The sequence below is a fragment of the Mauremys reevesii genome, linkage group 3 (assembly GCF_016161935.1).
Source record: "Mauremys reevesii isolate NIE-2019 linkage group 3, ASM1616193v1, whole genome shotgun sequence".
Lineage (NCBI taxonomy): Eukaryota > Metazoa > Chordata > Testudines > Geoemydidae > Mauremys > Mauremys reevesii.
Genome location: NC_052625.1, coordinates 201,930,872 through 201,951,817, shown reverse-complemented (window position 1 = coordinate 201,951,817; position 20,946 = coordinate 201,930,872). Strand labels below are relative to the sequence as shown.

General features: G+C 41.5%; 1 protein-coding gene across 3 annotated transcripts in view; it reads right to left on the bottom strand.

The window, feature by feature from the left end:
* ELP3 (elongator acetyltransferase complex subunit 3) overlaps positions 1–20,946 on the bottom strand; it is a 144,646-nt gene that overhangs the window by 64,604 nt on the left and 59,096 nt on the right. For all 3 annotated transcript variants that reach the window (XM_039532195.1, XM_039532197.1, XM_039532196.1), the window contains exon 9: positions 20,250–20,376. In XM_039532195.1, the coding sequence (XP_039388129.1) occupies positions 20,250–20,376 (127 nt within the window). The remainder of the gene's footprint in view (positions 1–20,249; positions 20,377–20,946) is intronic.

The window sequence follows — 20,946 nt, the reverse complement described above, 5'->3', positions numbered from 1 at the left end:
AAATGCATTTTAAAACAATTGTGCATCATAAATGATTTTTCACTCAATTTGATTACATCAATATACTCAAAAGTGTCAATTTTATGGATTACCCATAATAAACAGTGATTTAAGCTTATATCCTCATGAAGTTGAGATGAGCAATGTTTTAAAACTCAGTAATCCAGCATTTCTGGCAGAATAATTTATAACAATAAATGTTAATACTTCAAAGCTACAACAGCTTTGAATGACTTTCTCCAATTCTGCAGAGGGATGATATAATTCTATGCTTTAAAAATAAAGTTTGTGGTCCAGATATGGAGGTATTAGTTTTATCTTTAATATTTGCAGTGTTTCTTTCTTTAAATGCTACAGTGCTAAAATTAAACACCACAGAGAATAGTCTCCTTTCACTGAAGCTTACAACTACATGATCTAAAATACTGGAGGATTAGCATACAAAATCTATCAAAAGATTAGAAATATCTATTGAAGAATACTTATCTTCATTAACTATATTTATATACATATATAGTGTCTTCATTACAAAGAATCCCAATGTATTTAACAAGTTATAACTATATAGGAATCCCATATGCACCTCAGAAATGCAGCTGTTTAACAGTGCACAGCAATACTACACAGTAAAACTAAGAACCACGCAAACACAATGCTGCCATATTAAACTTCAGCGTTTGTTGTACCAGAGCTGGAATTTGGCCACACCGTGGAAGTTAACACCACCATCTTTGTAAAGAGATCAAGTATGAATTTTCAGATACACAAATCAGGTTACTAGCTCCTTGCTAAAGCGTCTATACATCATATAAACAACTCCAGATTTCATCATGTTAACAAAAGTTTCTAAAGCAGCTGGGCCCAACTTTCAGCTTCCCCCAGGATACAGGGTACCTGTAAATCAGTGGTTCCCAAACTTTAACAGCCTGTGAACCCCTTTCACTAAAATGTCAAGTCTCGCAAACCCCCTCTTAAAAATGAGTATTTCCAGGGTTTTTCTCCTTTACCTGAGTATAAATGATAAAAGCAGTGATCTTGAAAATATAAAATTTGTTTTTATGACATGCTTATTACACACTATTATTAATTATTATTTATCATTACAGTATTTTTATTACATTATGAAAATGGCAACACTCTTCCAAGATCTCCCTTTCGTAGCTTGTATCACTTTGAATAAGCCTGTTATAAGACAAGGCTCCTATGTTTCATCAAGGAGTATCAGATGTGAAACAGCATGAAGGTATTCAAGAAGCCAACTCAAAGAGTTCCTCCTACACAAGCATTCAGCTCTTGAGCAGTCCACGCAAACAGTGCATATTACAACAAAGCTTAAACTTGTTCTTCATAATAATTTAAAAAACAATACTAGCTGCCTATTTAATTTAAAAAACAGCAAAAAATATTCACCTCCCTTTCCATTTCTTATAAGGAGTTTTGAAGTTTAAATCGCATCAGTGTGATAGATAAGCTTGCTTTGATCTGCTTAGCTCTTGGAAGTCCAGGGGCTCCGGGCTGCTGGTCCCATGCTGTCCGGAGTCCCTAGGGGCAGAGCTCTGTCTGCCATTAGGGGATTTTTTCCCCTAGAACCCCCTGTAACATTTTGCGAACACCAGTTTGGGAACCACTGCTGTAAACCAATGTGCAACCAAGGGAGGAAAGACCATTTTCCAGTTGAATACAGTAACTTTCCTGGCTACAACTATGCTAAAAAGCCTCTTAGCTACTGACAAATCAAGCTATCACACTTTACCACCAAACTGTGTATAACTAGAATTACAGGAACTACTGGTCCATGAAAACAAAGCCATAAAATCCAACCTTTTACCCCCAAAAGGCTAAGTTCTCTGCTTAGGATAAAAATCTATTTTCAGCCCATCTACACATGTATTTCTTCAAATCCAGTACATACAGGCATGTGGAGAACAGCACACCCTCTGTATAATTTTGCCCCAACTACTGGGCAGCATCATATAACAGGAAAGTATCTGTATCATTTGAAGAGCATACACAACAGGATATGGAAGAAACCTATCAACATTACATTGGTCCCTGGGACCTTGATATATATTGAGCATACAGAAACAACGCAAAACAAATTATTGTGGTCCAAAAGTCACCCTACATTTTTTGGCAGATCTCTATAGTTAATGGGATCCCATCCTTTATTATCGATACATCTGAGATATTTCTGTAATGCCATAATTGCAGCATTTGAACGACAAACAGATAAATTAGTTCTGCATGTTAATGTCCACAGAAGGCTTTACAGAAGAGTCTGCAATTTCTGTTCTAGGAAGCTCTGTTATTTATTTCCCCCAGAAAAATATTAATTTCACTTACTACATACAGCTTTTTCAAAAGTGCTCTACCAGCAAATTAATTCTCACAACATCCCCATGAGGTAAGGAAGCATTACTGCCATGTTACACATGCCCACACACCTGATGGGGCAAAGTCCCACCAGTTTACACCAGAATCAGCATCAATGGAGCTGAACTAATTTACATCAGTTGAGAATCAGGCACAGAGAGGTTATATAGCTTGCTGAAGACTGCACAGCAAGGCAAGGGCAGCAAGAATTAGAATTGTAGGATTCCTTGCTCCCAGGCGCCAATGATATCCAATGGACCTTAATACTTCACACTGTCTTAATATTTCAATCATGCTGCCACATGGATAATAATCATTTTAATGAGTCAAAGCAAAGCTTTTTAACAAAGAGGCAAGCCTTGAGTTGTTTCTTAATTCCCTTGAGCGGTTTCTTAATTTGTGGAAGGTAAGGTACTACATTATTCTTTCTGCGATGAAAAGGAAACAACTCTAGTTTATTCCCCCGCCACTTAGTCTTTGGAAGAAGTCCTCAGACTTCAGCAGCATGACCTTAATATTTCTTTTCAACCACAGAACACAGGTCATCCATCAAAGAACTGGGCAATCCTCTCCACATGGCACTCACTGCACAGAACAGAGCATCTGCTTCATCTTCTGTGTGCACCAAATGAGTCTTTACATTTATTCTAGCTTTCCCAGGTATATAACACTGGTTTTTATACTTTTGCCAAGAATAGTCACCTCCTCTCTCCAAAGACTGAGAATAGTACAATTCTGTTCCCCTAAGAGCAGATCCTCACTCATGAATTAGTACGCAAGTTCTGCCAGGCTTACCTTCCTCCAAGATGTTCTGTAATACCTGTTACTTAAAAGCAGTTCCTTCTGCCCTAAAAAATACCTGTGACCAGCAACTCAGCAACACTTTTCTTGACTGACCCGTCTTGGTCAGACCTCTCCATGCTTGCAGAGAATCCTAATCTCAGGTATATGGTTTTGGACAGCCTCTACAGGTTGTATGCTCTTGCACTGAGTGACATGTCTCTTCCATATGTGTCTTATAAAAAAGTAATTTCCTAACCTTTTGTATTTCATGACTCAACTTACCCCATCATGACATCAAGACCATCAATTTTATTATCATTCAGCTACAGTGAATGCACTCCCATGCAAATTGCCTATACACCTGTCAAATTATTTTTTATTGTATTATTCCCTATATTCATATGGGCCTTTTTTTAAGGGTTCCGTCTATCTCTGGATTTCCCTTCCCAGGCACTGGTCCATCATTCTAGCTTCAGCAGTGGGGAGGTGGAAGGGATTTACTGGTACACTAAAAACTCAATCTTGTGGCTGTGGGATTGAAAACCACTGGTTGGATAGCGGTATGGTAACTATCCAATCCCACAGGAGCGCATGGTTGACTGGGCATTGCTAAATGGCAGGGTGATCTTTCAGACTGGGTGGGAGAAAAGGCTCTGGCTTGTCTATTTATTGGAATCCTTGGTGCAGTGGGAAGAGTCTTGTACAGATGGTCTTTGCATCCACCATGCCCTTCTGGATTCATAAAAACTACTGTGAGGAAATTTGGGTGAGACAAAATACCAAGTACTACACAGAATACAGGAGGCAAGACCCCAGCTCTAAGGAGTTTAGAATCTATTAGATGAACAGAAAACAAGGAGAAAAACAATAATGGTATGTTGTGGTTTGGCTGTTTTATACACAATGCGTATCTGATCTGCTCAGGCCTTCCAGGGCTAGAAGTGACTGAGTATCTCAATAGCAACCAACCCTTTCCCCTTTGCAATGGTATTAAGCTCCAGTTTCTATCTTTGAGATATCAGACCTCAAACCTAGGTCTGAAGATTGACAGCCTCAGGCTTAGCTTAGTGTTATTTTTGAGAAAAGTTTTCATTTTGGAGAATGAAGATAATATTTTTATAGCAGCTGGGTTGTGGGGTTTTTTGTGTTTTTTTGACAACTCAGAGATTATAAGTGCTAGAAATATAAGCAGCAATAATGAATTAGTGGGCAGAGTTCAGGTGAGGTAATCAAAGACTCATAATAAATGCAATTTATCACATAACCATGCAATTTATCATTTACATGTGATCAAGTGCGATATAAAATTATTTATTTACACTTTATATAGTAAAATATACACCTCAACACAAGGGCCATAGAAGGTAGCCAAAATATATACCGGTATTATTGGAACCTTAATCTTTTGCATTTCCTGACTGATTTTAACTGTGAAATTTTAACGTAGCAATAGCACAGCTTTCTACATGGATATCATGTTATGGTTTGTATGCCTATGGACAGCGCTTCACCCACCATATAGCAGACTTAAGTCAAGTTTATAAGTTCCTTCTTGATTCAGCTATTTTCTTAATGTATATCAACAGATAAGGGGGCCTTACTTAAGAGGAAGACGGAGTTATTTCCAGTGCCACATGTGTATAGCCATGGAGAGTATAGCTTTTTTTTGTTTAAAAGTATTCTCAGAGTTGCAGCAGATACCCAATGAGCACATGCAAGTTGATTTATGTAGACATTGGGGGTTACGTGAACACAACATGGCCAGCTGAAAAAAGTGTGCGCAAACACGGGCCCTATATCTAGATTTCATCTATAAAGAAAATATAAGCTCATTTACCTCAGAAAAAAGGTTCTAAAAATACCTACTTCCTTACTGTCAATAGACTTGTTAACAAAAATAACCATTACATTGTTCATAGTTCATGACTGCAATTATTTGCAATTTGCAGTGATCACTATTTCTGAAGTTTACTAAGTCTTTGAATAAAGCTCCAGTAACTATTTTTGAAAAACAGGTAATTAAACACCTTCTGTTCTGTCTTTGAAGATGTGTGCATGGAAGAGAGACAAAAACCTTTCAGCTGTAATGTGTACCACCTGCCAAGAATATTTCAATGAAGGGATGTTTAGTACAATTTAAAAGGGAAAACTTTTTTCCTACCAAAAAGTTTTAGAATCTCCACTTAACACAGCAGTAATCCTATTCCCCAAAAGAATAAAATCAATGTTTGTTAGCTGGTTTAGCCATCTCTTATTAGTTGTGTAAAGGTTCCTGATGGAGATTTATATTCTTTTTAGGGCTGTCAAATGATTAAAAAAATTAATTGCAATTTTTTTTTAATTTTGATTAATCGCAGTTTTAATCACACTGTTAAACAATAATAGAATACTATGTATTTAAATATTTTTGGATGTTCTCTACATTTTCAAATATATTGATTTCAATTACAACACAGAATACAACGTGTAGTACGCTGCACACTTTATATTTTTATTACAAATATTTGCACTGTAAAAAAGAAAAGAAATAGTATTTTTCATTTCACCTCAGACAAGTACTGCAGTTCAATTTCGTTATCATGAAGTGCAACTTCCAAATGTAGAATTTTTTTTTTTAATATACCTGCACTCAAAAATAAACAATGTAAAACTTTAGAGCCTATAAGTCCACTCAGTATTACTTTTTGTTCGGTCAAGCACTAATGCAAAACAAGTTTGTTTACACGTGCAGAAGATAATGCTACCCACTTCTTATTTACAATGTCACCTGAAAGTGAGAACAGGCGTTTGCATGGCTCTGTTGTAGCTGGCATTGCCAGGTATTTACGTGCCATATATACTAAACATTTGTATGCCTCTTCATGCTTCGACCACCATCATGCATCCATGCTGATGACAAGTTCTGCTCGATAACGATCCAAAACTGTGCAGATTGATGCATGATCGTTTTCATCATCTGAGTCAGATGCCACCAACAGAAGGCTGATTTTCTTTTTTGGTGGTTCAAGTTCTGTAGTTTTTGCATTGGAGTGTTGGTCTTTTAAGACTTCTGAAAGCATTTTCCATACCTCATCCCTCAGATTTTGGAAAGCATTTCAGATTCTTAAACCTTAGGTTGAGTGCTGTAGCTATCTTTAGAAATCTCATTGGTACCTTCTTTGTGTTTGTCAAATCTGCAGCAAAAGTGTTGTTAAATCAAAAAACGTGCTGGGTAGTCACCCAAGACTGCCATAACACGAACTATATGGCAGAATGCAGGTAAAACCACAGAGCAGGAGACATACAATTCTCTCCTAAGGAGCTCAGTAACAAGTTTAATTAACGTATTATTTTTTAATGAGCGTCATCAGTATGGAAGCATATCCTCTGAAATGCTGGCCAAAGCATGAAGGGGCGTACGAATGTTTAGCATATCTGGCACATAAATACCTTGCCATGCCAGCCATAAAAATGCTATGTGAACGCCTGTTCGCACTTTCAGGTGACATTGTAAATAACAAGCGGGCAGCATTATCTCCCATAAATGTAAAATTTGTTTGTCTTAGTGATTGACTGAACAAGAAGTAGGTTCCAAAGTTTTACATTATTTTGTTTTTGAGTGAAGTTACATAACAACAACAAAAATCTATATTTGTAAATTGCACTTTCATGATAAAGAGATTGAACGACAGTACTTGTCTGAGGTGAACTGAAAAATACTATTTCTTTTGTTTATTTTTTTACAGCGGAAATACTTTTAATCTAAAATAATATAAAGTGAGCACTGTACACTTTGTGTTCTGTGTTGCAAGTGAAATCAATATATTTGAAAACAGAAAAATATTCAAAATATTTATAATAAATTCCAACTGGTATTCTATTATTAACAGTGTGATTAAAATTGTGATTAATTGTAATTAATTTTTTAATCGAGTTAATTTGTTTTGAGTTAATTGCCTGAGTTAACTGCGATTAATTGACAGCCTAATACTTTTAATTATTTATGAATTTCAGGTACCTTGTGGGAACTGTAAGCTCTTTGGAAAAAATAATTTGACGTCTGTCTGCAGCTAAATAAGTTATATAATAGCATTTCACAGGATACAGGATAATCATATACCTTCCACCACATTACTTGGGATTAACGCCTCTTCTCTCTTCAGTGGTGGAAGCACCACAAACGACTGTACTATATCAGACCTCTAGCCTACTGCACAATTCAACCACAGAACATAAAAGCATCAAGTGGAAAGATAAAATACAATGCTAAAATGGGACTATATCTCAGTTTGTTTGCAGAAAAGTTCCATTAGGAACTTGCAACGACATTCTAAAAGCCTGAGAACACTTCCAATGGCTGCATTTTGTTTAGTTCAATAAAATTATACTAGTTGAACTACAATTAGTCATTAGTATGGATACAATCTGCTAAATTACAGTTTCTACTTAGTAGCTCACAAACAGCAGAAGAAGAAATTCCCAGAATACAATTCGTAATTCTTCAGACTCCTAAATCTTTTGCTTAAAACCTTAAGTTCTGTTCAGTATAGTTGCTGGCAAGTGTGATTCATGATTCCCCCATTCATTTATCCCTCCCATCAACTCATCTCTCTTGTGCTACAAAGGAGAAGCTGAGTGTTTAATCACATTCCACAGAATGAGGTGTCTGCTCTGGTAAGAAGCCCATTTATTCCTGCTGACTTCTTGATTTATTTCAGCTATTATTCTAATTATTGTATCAGTCCGACTGCTAGGGTAGGCTCTGGGGGTTGTTGGTCTTAGCTATTACATTTACACTTGCCAACAAGAACAACCAGAGTGTGTAAATCTCCTGGAATTCCTGGCATGATGACATGGATGTGATGGGAGGAAAACAGGATCACTCTTAAAATAATTCACATTATGTGGTGGGGGGAAAACGAACAAACAAAAGTGATCCCATACTGTGGTGACAGGCACCAGTAAAAGAACGTGGATAGAAAATGAGAAAGAGAAATGAAGGAAAAATAAGCCTTCTATATCATTTTTGTCAAAAAAAACATTTTAAGGATATTACAGTTTGCCATCGTGGAAAAAAAAGGCAAGAAGCCAGAGCCTTCCCAGTTTAGTCAATGCATTAAAGTTAAAATAGAAAATATTCAGAAATTCTTAAGGAAAACAGTTTGTCTCACAAGAAAACGGGACTATCGAGAAATACTTTTTAAAACAGCAACACATAGGTGTTCATAATATAAAGGCCCCCAGACTACTGGCTGAGAATGATGGGGAACACTTCAAAAGAAGTAAACACTGATGGAATAGCAGGGCTAATTGGGGTGTTATACTTACAACTATAATTACCAGCTCAAATTGCAGAAGCGTCTACTATCCTTAATTCACCACTGGGACTACCAGTAAATCATTACTTTCCTAGGAGAAGTTACTAATACTTAATCATAGAATCATAGAATATCAGGGTTGGAAGGGACCTCAAGAGGTCATCTAGTCCAACCCCCTGCTCAAAGCAGGACCAACCCCAACTAAATCATCCCAGCCAGGGCTTTGTCAAGCCTGACCTTAAAAACCTCTAAGGAAGGAGATTCCACCGCCTCCCTAGGTAATCCATTCCAGTGCTTCACCATCCTCCTAGTGAAAAAGTTTTTCCTAATATCCAACCTAAACCTCCCTCATTGCAACTTGAGACCATTACTCCTTGTTCTGTCATCTACCACCACTGAGAATAGTCTAGATCCATCCTCTTTGGAACCCCCATTCAGGTAGTTGAAAGCAGCTATCAAATCCCACCTCAGTCTTCTCTTCTGCAGACTAAACAATCCCAGTTCCCTCAGCCTCTCCTCCATAAGTCATGTGCCCAAGCCCCCTAAGCATTTTTGTTGCCCTCTGCTGGACTCTCTCCAGTTTTTCCACACCCTTCTTGTAGTGTGGGGCCCAAAACTGGACACACTACTCCAGATGAGGCCTCACCAATGTCAAATAGAGGGGAATGATCACGTCCCTCGATCTGCTGGCAATGTCCCTACTTATACAGCCCAAAATGCCCTTAGCCTTCTTGGCAACAAGGGCACACCATCGACTTGTATCTGTCACCCATTGGTGACAAGAGGCAGGTGCTTAGATATCTTCCTGAAGGCATGTTCATTATTCCTCTTTCAGTCACTGGGAAATAGAGGTTACTTACTTTTAACGGGAGGTTCTTCTAAATGTGTGGTCCCTGTCTATATTCCACGTGTGGGCACGGATGAGGGCCATGTGCCTGAATCTAGAATTTTTCACATGACGTGTCTGCTGGCCTGCATATGCACCGTAGCTATCCTTGTGCTCCAAACTGAAGGGTGGTGAGGGCTAACACCTCTCCAGTCTCTATTCTGACCGCAGACCAAACAATCTACCGCAGATGGCACAGAGGGCAGGTAGTGGAATATAGACCGGGACCACACCCCTCAAAGAACCTCCAGTTACAGATTAGTAACCTCCACGTCTTCGAGTGATGGTCCCTACATGTATTCCACACATGGGAGATTAACAAGCAGTAATCAAACAGGCGGCGAGTGCAAGGACAGAGACATGTTAGCTGAATGTAATACTGCTGTCCCGCAGCTTTATTTTCAGTGGAAGACAGCATATGGTGGGTCTCCCATGAGTGCCTCCAGCTCACTGTCTTTTCTGGCTGATACTATAGCTATTAGAAAGGCCACCTTCAAAGACAGATGGGCCATAGAGCATGTGGCTAGAGGTGATCCTTCCATGACATTAGAAGGGCATCACCCATTGAGCCCTTGTCCAGGGCTGCTCTGGAGCAGTACTGGGAAAGTTGCTTGTTTGCCTGAGAAGCAAAAAGCTCTTGCTGTGATCAAATCCAATGTTGCCTCTATGAGTGTATGTACCTTGTAGGGGTCAGCATGGATTTTTCATGGTTCATGCAGGCACCTGGGGGAGGCAGAAACCTGAGCAAAACACAGGTTGCCTACTGGTCTTCTTCATAGGAGTTGCCTGTCAGGAGCCAATAATTGAGGTATGAGAAGACTGTCAATCCCTCTTTTCATACAAACTGCCACCACTGAAAAAATCTCTGTAAAGATCCTGGATGCTGTGGTCAGTCCTAAAGGAAGGACTCTGAATTGGTAATGGTTTTGATCAAAGGGAATGTAAGGAACCTCCTGTGGGCTGGGTGAATGACTACATGAAAGCACGAGTCTCATATCAAGAGCTGTGAACCCTGTGCCCTCCTATAAGAAGGGAATTATTGATGCCAACGAACTCATGCAGCATTTTAGCTTTTGGACTAACAATTCAGTTGTCGTAAGTCGAGAATTGGCTTCCACCCTCCATTCTTCTTGGGGATCAAGTAGTAAGGGGAATCAAATCTCTTCCCTTGATGTTGAGGTAGATTCTTTTCTATGGCTCCTCGGAGAAGAAGAGAGTCCACCTCCTGGTGTAGAATGTCCTTGTGAGAGTGGTCCCTGAAAAGGAACCAGGAAGGGGATCTGTGGATAGGAGTTTTAACAGAAACTCGCTGAGATAGCCTCTGTGAATAACTTCTAGTACCCATGTGTCAGTCATTAGGGTCCTCCAGGTTTTGGCAAATTGGATACGGCAGCCTCCAAACATCTGAGGAGGGGAATGAAAAGGCATCAGTAAAGGAATGCAGGTCTCGACAGTCTCATCTAAAGAAACTCTTTGCCTGGGGGTGAGAGTACAAACTGGCAAGAGATGATGTAGAGGCTGGGTTCCTGGATCTATAAATCCTGTCTCTTACGTGGTGGATCCTGAGGACTTTGGTGATATAATGGCTGAGGAGGTGGTCTCACCTTATACCCAGTCTGTATTGTTTTCTCTCAGGGGAAATAGTATAGATGCCAAGTAAGCGTTGTTTTCCTTGAGTCCTTGAAGAAACAGAGAGACTCATCCATCATCTTGTGGAACAGATTATGTCCAAGGGCAGATCTTGAATGGTAATCTGCATTTCTCACGGGAAATCTGATGATTAAAATCAGGAGGAGTGTCTCCTCATAACAATGACCATAGCCATCCCCCTTCAACACAGTACCTACCGCATCCACTATAACACGAAGGGAAGTTTTGGCCATCAATCTGCCCTCAGCAACTAAAGCCTGGAAGCAGGCATTATCCTCAGCAGGGAACTTGTCTCTAAAAATCCATACATTTTGCATATTTGGCGAGGAGGGCCTAACAGTTCGAGAACTGGAGTTCCTGAACTGGAGGGAAATGGAAGAGAAAACTTTCTCCCCAGAAGATTGAGCCACTTGTTTCCCTGATCAGAGGGAGTAGCCTCAGGGTGTTGCTGCTTGGCCCCCTCTGTAGCCACCTGTACCACCAAGAAGAGAGGCACTGGATGAGAGAATAAAATCTCCCTCCCCTGCCATAAAGAGAACAAAGCAACACTTCTTGGCTCTCTTAGGAGTGGGAGCACAGGAAGCAGGGGTGTGCCAAACTGGCTTTGGTGGGTCCATGATGGCCTCTTTGACGGGGAGGGCCACTTGACTGGGATCAGAATTCTGCAGAACTTCCAGTAATTTGTTCTGAGATGCCTGGATTTCCTCAAGTTGAATCTGTAGCTTTGTTGCCACCTTGTGCATGAGCTCTTGATATTGTTTAAAGTCCTTTGGCAGAGATGGAGAAGATGGAGCAACTGCCTCATCTGGCAAAGATGATGAAACCGCTCCCTGTAACTGTCAGATCTGGCTCACCTTCCTCCTCCAAATATTCCAACATGGCTGGTTGCAGATGGTCAGGCGATTGCAAATAGGACTCATGCACCAATCCTGGGTGTCTAGGGTAGGGCTCTCACAGTCCCTAATATTGCCAGTAGGATGGATCAATCAGCAGAGGAGGACCCCATGCCACAGGGTACCATCTGTCCGTTGGCAAACTGTGTCTGATCGGAGGCCAGAACCCTGATCTTCTAGGGCTTCTCTCTGGGGCTGCCTCCAACCAATGCCATAGAGCCTCCTGCAGTAGAGAAAGAGAGGAAAAAACACCTGGAGCAGAGCCTGATGCAAGATCTGAGGCCTGAAGCCAAGGCTATGAACCAAAGTCAGGCCATGTATTAAAGTAAATGCTTACAAGTTCACTGTTCAGTACATTAACTTGGCAAAGTTGTTGCTAGTGTACTAAGCACTAGATACTTATGTAAATATATTCCATCTAGTATAGATGCACCCCAATCTAGTACAAGATAAGATGGTTTGACAAAACAATGAACAGGGATGGTTTGTTCAAGATATTAGGAACAAAGGGAGGTATCAAATAGATGTCATAAAATACATAAGGTCGTGTGTAAATTGTGTATTCCAGTTATTTGTCTTAGCCTATAAATGTCAGGGTTCTTCACCTTAGTTCTTTGTGTGGCCTAGGGAACAACAGAAACTTCTGCTGCCTACTGAGACATTTCTTGCTACTAGGCACTCATGTGCCAGTGTACCTGTAACCACAGAGCCAGAGCACTGAGACTGTCTCTAGGGGGAAATAAACCTGCCTTTGTCACCGACCTGTGATAGTGGTCTTTCTTTATGAACAACATCAAAGTCTTCTGAACCAGCATGCTGCACTATCTACTAATAACATTGAAGCTTCAAGGACAGAAGCACTGAGCAGCCTAAACAACATTACCGAGGTAACAACATTCCATCCTTCAGCACTTAACACTGGGTAGTATTATCAAGGTCTGCTGAACCAGCTATCTGCTCAGAGCTGGACAGCATACTAAACACACACACACACACACCAATTGACAACACCTCTGACTCATCAGAAGAGAAGGTCAGATCCCGGGCTACAAAGGAACCGATGGCTGTGCCTCAAGGCTGGCAGGTGGGACAGAAGAATAACTCTGCATCATCAGGATAGTCTCTTCTTCTTGTGTATCAACGTCCCAGAACAGAGACTGTCCTGATAGGAGGAATGAATGTGGAGAGAGGAAAGTAAAGATGTCCTCTGGGGAGATGTAATTCTCAGACCGCCCTATAGTATGAGAAGAATCCATCAGCAGAGCCATCAGAACCAGAGCTTCCCTGATTACAATGAAAGTCTGATCCATCCAGGGCCGTGTTGCTACAGATACATCAGCTCTAGAAGTGGATGGAAGCACTAGAAGCTGTTTATCCTGAGTCTTCGCCATCAGAACCAGTGTCAGAAAAAATGGTTACTCACCTTCTCGTAACTGTTGTTCTTCAATATGTGTTGTTCACATCCACTCCAATTAGGTGTGTGTGTGCCGCGTGCACAGTCGTCAAAAAGTTTTTCCCCTACCAGCCCCCATCAGGTCGGCTGTGGAGCCCCCTGGAGTGGCGCCTTCGTGGCACTCAATATATGACTCTGCCGACCCAGCGCCGCCTCAGTTCCTTCTTGCCGGTTACTCCAACAGAAGGGAAGGCGAGTGGGGTTGGAAGGGATAGGAGCAACACATCTTGAAGAACAACAGTTACAAGAAGGTGAGTAGCCGTTTTTTCTTCTTTGAGTGATTGCTCATATTGATTCCAATTAGGTGACTCCCAAGCATTACCTGGGGTGGGGTCGGTGTTATGGAATCGCTGATTGGATCACCGCTCTGCTGAAAGCTGCATCATCTCTGGCATGCCGGATGACGACGTAATGGGAGGTGAACGTATGTACCAAGGACCAAGTTGCTGCTCTGCAGATTTCTTGTATCGGGACCTGGGCCAGGAACGCCGCTGATGAGACCTGAGCCCTCATGGAGTGTGCTGTAAGAGCCAGGGCTGGTATTTTGGCCAACTCGTAGCATGTGCGGATGCATGACGTGATCCAGGAAGATATTTTTGAGATGAGACCGGGAGTCCTTTCATCCAGTCTGCCACCGCTATGAATAACTGATTCAACTTCCTGAATGGTTCAGTGGGCTTGATGTAAAAGGCTAATGCTCACCAAACATCCAGGGAGTGCAGCCTCTGCTCACGGCTACTGGCATGAGGCTTAGGATAAAAAACAGGCAGGAAAATGTCCTGACTAGTGTGGAAGTGTGACAACCTTAGGAAGAAACCCTCCTTGCTGATTTAACCCTCCTAGCTGATGTCATGGCGACCAGAAAGGCTATCTTCCATGACAGACAGAGAACGGAGTGGGAATTCTAACTCCTCAATGGCAATTCCACCTCCTCAATGATCTGGCTTGGGGAGTCCAACTGCACCAGACTCAACAGTCCCTCTTGCAGGGCCAAAGTCGACGGTGCCAGCTCCAAAGTCTTCGACCCTGGTGCTCCTCTCTGGGACGCGCCCCATTGGCTGGCTCCAAAGGGGTGGGTCTCTGAGTCAGAGATCCACTCCTCCCCTACTTCCAGTGCCGCTTCAACGCCGAGGAATGGGACCAGTGCCAGGTTCGACCCCGCTGGTTTCTGCGCTGAGGAGCGGCAATGCCGCGGGTCTCTCCCAGAGTCCTTCTGTGGTGCCACTTCTACCACTGCCGCCGGGGCACTGTGCACCAATGAGCTCAGTGCTGGTTCTTGCCGCGCCAATGTAGGTTGTGGTCTAAGTGCCGCCTCCATAAGGAGCTGCTTGAGGCGAAAGTCTCGCTCCTTTTTTGTTCTGGGGTGAAACCCTTTACAAATCCTTGTCCACTTGCTGTTCTTTCCCCAGACATTTTAAGCAAACGTCGTGGGGGTCACACGTTGGCATGGGCTTGTTGCAGGACTTGCAGGGCTTGAACCCCTGGGACTTAGGCATGTAAGTCCCCCAAGGAGAATGCAGTCAGGGTGGAGAACTAGAACTACAATAACTAAGAACTAAACAACTACAAAATACAAACAGTCTGAATAGAAGCTAGGGAAACATGGAGAGCTTGTGAAGCAAGACACCACAGTTCCAACGACCATCACTGGCGATAAGAAGGAACTGAAGAGGTGCCGGATCAGCAGGGTCATATATTGAGCACCATGAAGGCATCACACCATGGGGCTCCACAGCCAACCCGACAGGTGCTGCTAGGGGAAAAATTTTCTGACGACTGTGCCCACAGCGCGCACACACCTATTGGAATCAATATGAGCAATCACTCAAAGGAGAGCTGTCAGATCCATACTCTTGCATGACATCTTCTCCTGCTCTGAAGATTTACTCGGGCGTTCTCAGCGCCCAAGAGCGAAGACTTGCCTGAGTTTGATGAGGATAGGGGAGGGATCCTCTCTCTTTGGGGCAGTTTTTGACGACAATGACTTGTCCTATCTCTAGGAGAGTGCCCCTTACCCTCGTAGGAAGCCGCCTCCTTAAGCTTAGCTGTCTTAGCTTCCGTTCCTGAGCTCGTGGTCAAAGGGGTGCTGCCTGCTTGCTGAGGCTGATGTACAGGGGGGGATCCCCAGCCCAGATCTGATTGGGGTCTCATTGTCTTCTCCATCAGACCCTCACAAGTTATGAGGGGAAAAGAGTGGCAGATACTGCACTTGGCAGGAATTTGAGCCTGCCCAGACAGCAGAGGCAGCACTGAGGTTCCTCACTCACAGAAAAGGAGCAAGGGCAGGACACACAGTTTCTGAACCCCGGGACCCTGAATATAATCCCAGACTTCCTGGAGGGAAATTCCCACAGGTGGGGAAGAAAAGGGGGACTAGACTATATTATAAAATACTAAAAACTAATTACATACAGTATATTGGCAGCAATAATGCAGTAAAAAGGAGCTGAGGAAACCAAAGGTTCCAACTCAGACCATGCAGCAGTAAGAAGGAACTAGCGAGATGTTGGCCTGCGTGACCTTTTATGCCCTGAAGTCAGAGCACAAGCAGAGCTACGGCATGTGTGCAGGCCAATGGACACATGCCTGAGTTCATAATATTTTACAGGCAATGGTGGCACCATCATGTGAGGAAAGATGGGATTAAGTCCACAGCCAGAAATTTATTATGTGAGTGAATGGATTTATTTTCTCCAGATTTATTTAGAACTACCAAAAACCAGAAATGTCTCTCTCTCTAAGGAGAAAATAATAAGTATAGTGGGACAGATGTGATTTTATCCTGCAAAGTTAAGGATATTTTATAAAGGGCTTTGACGACAATTTTTGTGATGCTATATCCTTTAAACCATGTGCAAAGTGGCAAAATTAATTAATCTTAGCAACATTACCAAGCAGATCAATAACAGACATTAACAGATTAATAAGAATGCTTTGTTCTTAGTTTTTCACATTCAATTTCATTACTTCAGTGTAATATAAATGTCAAAATATTTACTAATATGGAATAACATTTATGTAGCACAGCAGCATTTTAATAGCTCTGCAAAGCAGAAAGTGAGGAATGCTGTATCCAACAAACTGCTAGGGTATTTTCATCTCTCTAGATATTTATAGTACATATCACTGCGGCATCTGAGCACCTTACAAGAAAACGAATCAGGGATCCTTTTTCGGTGGTTCACTATCCCTTTCCCAAACACCCTGTTACACAACCTTTCCAGGACTTCCAGTCAATCAGCCTTCTAGCCTTGTCATTCGCTCTCAGCCTTCTCCTCACTGCCATCACTTCCCTTCCTTCATTGATATGGTTGTTGATTCTCTCCATGCTTCGCTTTCCTCCACCTTTAACTCTTCTGCCCCCTTTCCCATCGCAAGGTCCATCCTACCAACCTCCAAGACTTACTCACCCATAACACCTGCTTCTTTTGTCCCTGCTCTCATGCTGCAGAGTGTCTCTGGTGGAAATCCTGTGACCAGGCTGATTTCCTCCACTATAAATTTGTTCTCTCCTCCTCCAGTTCTGCCATCTTCCTAGCTAAATAACTGTCCTCCTTCAGCTTAGTTGAATCCCATGCCCACAATCCCAGCCACCTTTGACTCATCCTCTCCCCTACTTTTCTCTTTAAATCATTCCAATACAAGCATGCTTTAATTTCTCCCATCTTTAAACAAACACCCTTTGATCCCACTTCCCATTCCAACTACATCCACATTTCCTTTCTCCCTTTCATCTCTAAGCTCATTGAACACACTGACTACAATCGCTGTCTGGAGTAACTCTCCTCCAATTCTATTCCGGGACCTTTATAATATGGAATGAGCCCCTTGAAATCCACTGAAATAGCTCATGCCAAAATCTCTACTGAGATTCCACAAATGGAATTCCACAAGTGAGGCACTATCCACTTGTTCCTCTTGTTATGAATGAAGAGAAGCTGTACAGCAAAAAAAAACATTACCAATTGTAACTTCTAGTTCTACTCTGCAAGGACCCACCCTGAACAACACCACCCTCTCCTTAGCATTCACATCCTTCAAATACTTTTAGGGTATTATGTATTCCCTCTGTTGTCCCTTATCAAAGTTACATACACTTAGGTTTTTAAATCTTACCCTGACAGTCAGGTTCTCAACCATCTAAAACTCATTTTTATCATTTATATGAATTCGCTCCAGTTTGTTACTTTCCGGTAATGACGTGACCAGAACTGAACCCCGGACTGCAGATGCAACTTCACTAGTGATTTAGAGAGGGACCACTGTTCCTCCTTGCTCTGCAGCACAATGATACAGTGCACAGCAAATTGGCTGAGTTCACAATTATCTTAAGTCCCTTTCAGAATTACCAGAAAATGTGGTCTAGTGGTGACAGCAAAGGAGTCTGTGTCAGGAATTTTGGGTTATACTTCCAACTCTGCCAATGACTTCATCTGTGCCTTGTGTTAGTTTTTTAACTTCTGGACCTCAGTGGGTATGTCTACACAGCAATTACACACTCGTGGGGCTTGGGCTGCAGGACTGTTTCATTGCTGTGTAGACTTCCGATGTGGGACTGGAGCCTGGGTTCTGGGAGCCTCCCACCTCGAAGGCTCCTACAGCCTGGGCTCCAGCCCAAGCCTGGAAGTCTACACAGCAACAAAACAGCCCCGCAGCCTCAGCCCTGCGAGCCCAAGTCAGCTGGCACGGTCCAGACACAGGTTTTTATTTGCAGTATAGACATACACAGTGTGTCTGCTTGTAAAATGGTGAGATTACTGAATAAATGTTTATAGAGTGCTCAAAGATCCATGGACAAAACATGCTATAAAAAACACAGAGTAGTATTAGCATTTCCATGTTTCTCTCCAATATCATATGGATGCATTTCGGATTACTTCTGCTAGATGTGTTTGCTTGTAACTTTCCAAGCAGAACCACATTTTATTTTCTACCTATATTTCTGACCTGAATCTTCCAATCAATTGTTTGATTTTAAGGCAAGAAGGAACCATTATGCTCATCTCTGCTGACCTCCTGCATAAAAAACTATAGAATTTCACCCAGTGATTCCTGTATCAAACCCAAATATTTATTCTTGATTTAAAGAATTCAAGTGATGAAGAATCTATCACATACCTAGGTAAGTTGCTCCAATGGTTAATTACTTTCTCTGTTTAAAACCTGCACATCTTTTAAGCCTGAATTTATATATTTTACTGGCTCTTATTATGCTTGTCTGCAAAATTAAAAAGCCCTCTGCTAGCAGAATTCTCCTCCCATGCAGGTACTTATAGACTGATCAAATCACCTCTTGGATAAACTGAATTTACTGATTTTCTTTTGTCTCCCACTGGAAGGCAGGTTTTCCAGATGTCAAAATCATTCTCGTAGCTCTTTTCTGAACCCTTTCCAATTCAGCAACATCCTTTTTGAACTGTTGACACTACAGTTGGGAGACAGTATTCCAGGAACAGTGATAGCAGCTCTTCCATACTTCTATTCAATGTTCTGCTGTTTATACAGACAACATATTTTTTCTCTTAGCTATGACACCACACTGGGAGCTCATGCTCAGTTGGTTATGCACCATGAACACAGAGTCATTATTCTGAGTCATAGCTTTCCAAAAATCCAGTTCACCCCATTCTATAAGTGTGACCTAATATTCTTTGTGCCTAGATGTATGACTTTGCATTTGGCTGTATTAAAACATATATGTTATTCAAGTAAACCCAGTTTTCCATGTGATTCAGATTGCTGTTTCCATCATTATTTACTACTCTGCCAATTTTTGTGTCACCTGCTAACTTTACCAGCAGTGATTTTATATAAATCCATGGTACGCCCACATATCGAATACTGTGTACAGATGTGGTCTCCTCACCTCAAAAAAGATATTCTAGCACTAGAAAAGGTTCAGAAAAGAGCAACTAAAATGATTAGGGGTTTAGAGAGGGTCCCATACGAGGAAAGATTAAAGAGGCTAGGACTCTTCAGCTTGGAAAAGAGAAGACTAAGGGGGGACATGATAGAGGTATATAAAATCATGAGTGATGTTGAGAAAGTGGATAAGGAAAAGTTATTTACTTATTCCCATAATACAAGAACTAGGGGTCACCAAATGAAATTAATAGGCAGCAGGTTTAAAACAAATAAAAGAAAGTTCTTCTTCACGCAGCGCACAATCAACTTGTGGAACTCCTTACCTGAGGAGGTTGTGAAGGCTAGGACTATAACAATGTTTAAAAGGGGACTGGATAAATTCATGGTGGCTAAGTCCATAAATGGCTATTAGCCAGGATGGGTAAGAATGGTGTCCCTAGCCTCTGTTCGTCAGAGGATGGAGATGGATGGCAGGAGAGAGATCACTTGATCATTGCCTGTTAGATTCACTCCCTCTGGGGTACCTGGCATTGGCCACTGTCGGTAGACAGATACTGGGCTAGATGGACCTTTGGTCTGACCCGGTACGGCCTCTCTTATGTTCTTATGTTTATATTTTCTTTCAAATCTTTGATGAAGATACTGAATAGCACTGGGGCCAAGAAGAAACCCTATATGCTTTGTACATACATACTATTGTGTAACAGCTTCCTAAACAAGATGCTTTTGCCTCCAATAAATATACAATTTTAAATACAACGAAAGAAAACCACCTTGCAAAAAAGTAAAAGCCTTAATTAATATCAGAAAGGCAACATTGTGTTTCACCTTCCACAGAGACCTTAGTGATTCAGTCTTTCACAAGGAAGGGAGAACATTTTCTGGATGAAGTATTTCAACAAATCTGCCTCATCACCTGAATTTTAAGGTACACGTCCTTAAGAAGAAAGTCTGGCCTGTAAAATAACCACTAGCAAAGCCACGAAACAGAAATAGTGTTAGATCCACTAAGGCAAAACAAAAGCAGGGTTATTTTAAGCTATACTTACAACAAACTGGTCAATATCTCTTTCAAGCCCCATGTTCGGCAAATCAGGCATCATGTGCGCCACCACTTTAAACCCCGCATCCTTGGCTAAGTGAAATGACTCACACACGGCCTTCACAGTATGTCCCCTGGAAAGAAGAAAAATTAATTTAAAAACCTACACACCTTCATGAATTGCAACCTTTCCAGTGTGGAATTCACTCCATCTAGATATCCATCTTAGCCCCATCCTCACTTTCAAACACCACCTAAATAAATGCACCCCCATCACCAAAGAACTATCCCCCTTATATTTAGGGCCTTTTCTTTTCCCTCCACCACGTAAGATTCCCCTCATTTGTGTGTGTGTGACTGGTTTTATGACTGTGGTTTTACTTTATTAGTAAAATATTGTGATGTTTTTATAAATCTGTTCTATGGTGAAATTATCTGGCACTTTGAATAGATTGGGGGGAGGCAACGGAGAGTCATTTCATAAATAAAAATTATTTCCTTATTAGAGGAGAGATCTGAGCTGCATCAATAACTCAACTACTTGATGCCTGGACTTATATTTGAATATTCTTCTGCCTTGCAGCAATTGGAAACACTCAAACAGCCCCACTAATGACTCACACTACATAATGGAAAAGTAATTTCCAAACATTTAGCCTAATTGGTTGTAATCTGACATTTAGCTACAAGCAAAATATGAACAT